Source organism: Sciurus carolinensis, chromosome 7 (assembly GCF_902686445.1).
Source record: "Sciurus carolinensis chromosome 7, mSciCar1.2, whole genome shotgun sequence".
NCBI lineage: Eukaryota > Metazoa > Chordata > Mammalia > Rodentia > Sciuridae > Sciurus > Sciurus carolinensis.
Window position 1 is genome coordinate 111,623,602 of NC_062219.1, and position 6,000 is coordinate 111,629,601.

General features: G+C 46.9%; 1 protein-coding gene across 5 annotated transcripts in view; it reads right to left on the minus strand.

Annotated features, from left to right (window-relative positions):
• The window catches only part of Spats1 (spermatogenesis associated serine rich 1), a 30,310-nt gene extending 25,027 nt beyond the window's left edge, over positions 1-5,283 (minus strand). For 3 of the 5 annotated variants that reach the window (XM_047558675.1, XM_047558674.1, XM_047558673.1), the window contains exons 1-3: positions 5,232-5,283; positions 2,266-2,620; positions 1,872-2,006 (exon numbers count right to left, since the gene is read on the minus strand). In XM_047558675.1, the coding sequence (XP_047414631.1) occupies positions 1,872-2,006; positions 2,266-2,326 (196 nt within the window). In that variant the 5' untranslated portion in view covers positions 2,327-2,620; positions 5,232-5,283. Of the gene's footprint in view, positions 1-1,871; positions 2,007-2,220; positions 2,621-5,231 lie in introns of all 5 variants that reach the window. The other 2 variants (XM_047558677.1, XM_047558676.1) reach the window with 2 other exon arrangements.
• Between the last annotated feature and the right edge of the window lie 717 nt (positions 5,284-6,000).

The window sequence follows — 6,000 nt, forward strand, 5'->3', positions numbered from 1 at the left end:
AGTATTAGAAGTGAAAAGGAGCCCATAATTACAAATAAAATAGAAATAGCTGCACAGATGAAGAATTTGAGTTGCAGAAGTGTCAAATAACTCATTCAGGGTTTCAATAATAAGGAGCATAATTTATAAAATGTAGTTTCATGTTACATTCATCCCCTTCCACAACCAGAGCACTTTCACACACGTGTCATCTCAGACGACTTTCACAATACCTCTGTCTGGCAAGGAGACAAATCATACATCAAGTCCTGTTAGTTTAACATGGATACCCTTTACCCAAACACTCAGCTGCCCACTCCTGCTTATCTGCTCAACAAGCAGGCTAAGGGTCTAGGGCAGTGGCTTGTAACCCTTTTCTGGATCACAGGACACCCTCCCACATACTCTCTGCCAGAAAGATGCACAAAGCACACACTTGTGCATGTGTCTTCAACTGATTTGTGGGTCCCCTTCTTTCCTCAAATCCATGAACTCCCTGTTAAGCTGAACTCAAATGTGGTCTCCTAAGTAGATGCAGAAAAGGAAACTGTGGTTCTTTGGATAATGTGGTCTGATGATGTCAGGGCCTAGTGTCCTGGTACCCCTAACTCTGAAGCATGGAGCCTCCTTAGCTCATCCTTTATAAACAGCAGCTTCTTCCTCTACCCCAAACCAAACTGGAAACTGAGGAAGCTCTGGAGCTTGAAGTTCGAATCCCAGATCCATTTCTACTTGCTGTTCCTGCCACATTGGGTAATGAATGGTTCTAAATTCTCCAGCTCCTCCAGGCTGTTTCCTGCTGTGGTGGGGAGTCGTACCTTCCTCCTCTCTCCACACTACAAAGGAGAATCCAGAGATCACAGACAGATCACAGTTGGCATCACTGATTTTGGTACTGATCTTTCTAAGAGAAAATCTGATTGGGCAAAGGTAGGACATTCCCTAGCCCCTTTTGGCAGCATACAGTCACTCATTCTTCCAAGTGAATGACAACCTGAGCCAGGGCTCACCCTGAGTTTTCTGGGAGACTGTGGCTGCTCTGCTCCAGGACACTGTGTTCTAAACCCAAATGTGCCTCCACGCATGCTCCTCAGTCTTAAGAACCAGTTGTGGAGTGACCAGCCATTATTTAATTTGAACCTCTCCTGGCAGTGTTCATAATTTCTCCCTGATCTGTCTAAGCCCATAAACAGTTCCACAAATCTACTAATATCCAGCAAAGGAAAAAATGGAAGGGCACAGACTCTGGAGACTGGCAGACTCAGGTCAAAACCCCGTGTCACCTTTTATTAACCAAAGCACTTCCTCTGCCCATTTGTAATATACTTCCCGAGCTGTAATAAGATCCAATGAGGTAATTCAGGAGAATGGTGCACTCTGCCTAATCAGATCGTGGATTAATACAGACATAAACTACTACTCAAACAATTCTTTTTAAATGCCTCCAAGCTAGATGCTATAGTTTGGATCTTGAATGGCCCCCAAAGGCCCATGTGCTGAAGGCCTGGTCCCCAGTCCACAGCACTATTGGAAAGTGGAAAACCTTTAAATAGATGGGGCCTTGTGGAAGGTCTTAGGTCATGAGAGCACATCCTTCAAAAAGACAATGGTACTCCATCCCCTTTTCTCTCTTTTTTTCACTTCCTAAACAGGAAGTGAGTAGTTTTTCTCTACCACATGCTCCCACTCTGATGTGTCATCATAGGCCCAAAGCAACATGGACTAAAACCTGTAAATCTGTAAGCCAAAATATACCTTTTCTCTTCATAAGTTGATCTTCTTAGTTATTTGTTACAGTAACAGAAAGCTGACTAACACATAGCCTTCTAATAGTGCTTCCTGGATATAGCAACAAAGTTACACCCAGCCCTCCTGTTTTCTTAGCACTCAACTGCATTTCCTCTTCACCTCCGTCAAGCAGGAGTCGGCTTTCTCTGGAACCTTCTCCAGCTCTCTGCTGCAGATCGATCTTGAGATGGAGGGAAGATGGCAGCTCTGCAGACCATTTCCAGTGTACATGGGCTCATCTATACACGTGGTTATTTTAAATATTAATAATGACCCAGAGACAAAGACAAGACACTCATACGAAAGGTTATCAGCCAAAACAAACACTCCACAAGCCACTGAAATCAAGCGCACAGGGCTGGGTTCTCAATCGGAACCTCCCGACTTGCTGTTCAGGGGCGTTTCTGGGTTCGGATGCCCGAGGGCTCCAGAAAGAACTCGCCCCCAGCCTACCCCAGCAGGGATCGCCGTCCGCCCACCGCGGGGCGCCCTTTTCACCTCTGGGTCTTGGTACTCCATTTCCTAGGGGAGCCCCAGGTCTACCCTCGGAGTCTTCCATGGAGAATGCGGCCGAGATCAACGCATCAACTGGCGGCCGAACTGCCGAATGCCGGGACTCGCGGCCGAGGGCAAGAGGGACCCGCCGCCGCCGCCGCCGCTTGCACCTGCCGCCCGCGGAGCCGCGTTCCGGGGTTGCCCGGACACCGCGCCGCTTCCTGCAGACCGGCTTCCCGGGGCTCCTCTCTCGTTTGCATCCCGGCTTTCTGTACTCGGCACCGAATGGGGTCTCCTAGAGGTGCAGAACGGAGGCCCCAGGCATGGCGGGGCGACCGAGTCCAGGAACCCGCAAGAGCTGCTTAGAGTTTTAGAAAAGAAAAAGGAAAAAAAAAAAAAAAAATTAAGGGTTGTGGTTCTTTTCCAGGCAATTTTCTTTACTAGAACTGTGTAGCCTCTGGTGGCAGTGAAGAATGGGTCCTCCACAAAGCTTGCAGATGCCCCCTTATCGTTGGCATTGACTAAACAGGATTCACCTACCACTTAGAGTGCCTTTTCTGGGCCAGGCGTCCTGGTGGATGTTACCTTCCTTAAGCAGCCAGCTGCATTTTTCAAAATAGAAAACTGACTTTGAACAAGGGCTTGCTCAAGGTCATTCCGAAAACAGATCCATTTTCAAGTTTCTTCATTCCAAATCTACCACTCTTTCTATTCTACCAGCTGAAATTTATCTTCCAAATGCTTCCTTTCCAGTATCTAATAAATCTTGCACAGAAAGCTTTTTCCGAGTTGAGTTTAGTCCCTAAATTTATATTTAGAACTACTTTCTCCCTCCGTGCAGTGGGGAGAAATTTTAGAATGTGTTTTATTTTTAGTAATTTTTTTACTGGTTACAAAAGAAAGAAATGGTCATTGTAGAAATCTTAGAAAATGCAGAAAGGTATTGTTGACACTCATAATCCCACAATCCAGAGATCAACCCCTTTTACTGGATGTCTGTTGCTGAATAACGAATCACCACCAAGTTCTGTCACTTTATCTCTGGATCCTGGGAGTTGGCTAGGCTAAACTGTTCAGCTTGGGGTCTCTGCTGTTGCAGTTAGAGGGTGGCTGGAACTTCCTCATTCCTATGTCTGGGGATGATGGCTGTCAGCTGGGGTCTAAGCTGGGGCTTTTGTCAGATCACCTACATATGGCTTGCCTGTGCTTCCTCATAGCATGGTGTCTGAGTGTCCAATAGGAGCACGTCAGGAAGACCAGGCTGAAGCTATATTGCCTCCATAGTCACAGATTCAGGTAGAGGAAACCTAGACCTCACCTCTCCCTGGAAGAATCAAAGTCACATTGTATAAACAGCCTAAGGGAAGGGGGATCTTGTGACCTTACTAGAAAATACAATTCAATACACCACCACTTATATTTAAGGGCTATTTTCTCCTTGTTCTTTTTCAATGCATATGTATGTTAACCTAGGTAGATTCAAACTATATAGCCAATTGTGTGTAAGGCTTTCTAAAAATCTAACTTTATATCTGGGGCACTTGCCTTAATTAAAATTTAAAAATACATTTTATGTGTTTAATTGTCTCATGGTAGAGGGGTTGCAACTTTTTAATAGAAATGTGAGCTGGACGACAACATAGTTGGTTTGACCCAAGATGCTACAATAAGAGGAAAACAGACTTTTGTCTATTTTGTTCACTGCTATATGCGAAGCACCTAGTACAGTGCCTGGCACATATAGGCCCTCAATCACTATTTTTTTAACGGATGGATAGATGGATAGATGGATGAGTAAAATGGTTTGTGCTGAGCTCCTCCCTCTCCTGCTTGCATCCTCCTGAGAGGAAAGAGACCAGGTCCCTAACCTGCACCACCAAGTTCCTAGACATCAAGACCTATCTGTTGTCCTGTGATTGTAAGACAGGCAAATTCCAGAAAGGAAGCTCTCTTGTCCCCAGTGAGTCTATAAACTGTGACTCATAAGCCTTCTGCTACTCTGCAACTTAAAATTCCCCAAACTGATTTGCCTTCATCCCTTGGACAAGTTTTGGACGCTTGCTGTGTGGGCCTGTTCAGGTGGCTGCCCCAAAGTTTGGCAGAGCAAAGGAGTCCTCTAGGTCATAGAGCTGCCTCTGCTCAACTTGGCCTCCTGTTCATTCCATACCACCAGGGGTAGGAGATGTTGGGTATGTTCAGAAACCTAAATTTTCCCAAAGCCTCCAGAAAACCCCCAATAGCCAGGAAGGCAAGCACCATCTGGCTAGAAAAGGCTCTTGTCAGGGTTCCCTTGCTAGCCCCTGACTGTGTGCCCCAAACAAAGCCCAGCCTGGAGGTCACTGCAGAACCTGTGTGGAGAGAGCGAGGTCTGATGTAGGGAGTGGGGTCGTTCAGGGACCTTGAGGTGAACTCTATCTTCTCTCTGGCTTTAAATGTTCTTCCCAGCTCTGCAATCCAGGAACCTGGTGTGTCACCAGCCTGGTTCTCCTGGGTCTAAGTGAGCCCAGGACACTTGGGACTATAGACCACCAACAAGCACATAACAAGTTTAGATGGAAAGTATCACATTGAACCCAAAGAAATTGCTGTTCAGGAACATGGTTCCATATCAGTGGTTTCATGTGGTTCAATTTGATGGTAAAAGGTAGACATTTGTGGCAGGTTCCATAGCGAAGTCAGAGGAAGATGAGCTGGACATTAGCCTCCACGCCCCATCTTTACCCTACAAGACCCCCACTTTTGGTACAGTGACTGGGAGCTTGGATCTGGGAAGGGAGACAGACAGCAAGGTGGGGCGGGGAGGGGTGGGGGAGGGAGAGTTGCTTGCATGGGATAGGGAGTGCAGTTCGGTTCTCCCAGCATCCTCTGCTCCTGCAATTCCGACTCTTGAGAAGAGAATTAAGTGTCCAGGGATAAGAAGAAGCCAGACAGCAGAGAGGACAAGATATCACATAAACTCAACCCCATACCTTTTGGCAGAACAAGAAATGCCTGCAGTAGAAACTGGAGCTTAGAAGGTTGGTATTATTTCTTGACTGAGGAATCGGAGACATTGTCAAAAAAAAAAAAAAAAAAAAAAGTCTGTGTTTGGTGAACTCCAAGAGTTGCAAGCTAAACTGGGAGTGGGAGGGTCTAAATCCTGCAAAAGCCCAGTCAGGGAAGCCCCTTTTCCCCAATGTCAGAAAAGGTCACCCATCACAAACCTCAGTACATTGCTGTCCCACCAGCACACACCAGAGGGCAGTGCAGACCCAGACATGGGAGGGAGTTGCCATCTGAGACGCCTCCGCAGCGACTTAAAAGTGGGTGCTGGAGACCTCAGTGTAGAGTGGATTACTGGCACAGTCTGCAGAAGCGTCAGGCACAGGAAGCCTGGCAAAGATAGGGCGAGGGGGCATGAGCTACCCCAGAGCCGCCTAACATAGCCAGCTCCCTGATCTTCAAAGAGCCTCACCCTCAGTTCAGGTCAGAAAACAGTATCAGAGTCTTTGTTCCAGTCACTGTGCCAAGTGCGTGGCTCTCAAAGTGAGTAAAACACAGTCCCTGCCCCAGCAGAGTACCTGTGATAGATGTACCAATTTCTAAGCATTCATCATTCACTTTTCTTGCGGGGGCACAGGGGTTGAACCCAGAGGCACTTAACCACTAAACCTCATCCTCAGCCCTTTTTTTGTATTTTATTTAGAAACAGGGTCTCACTGAGTTGCTTAGGGGCTTCTTGAGTTGCTGAGGCTGGCT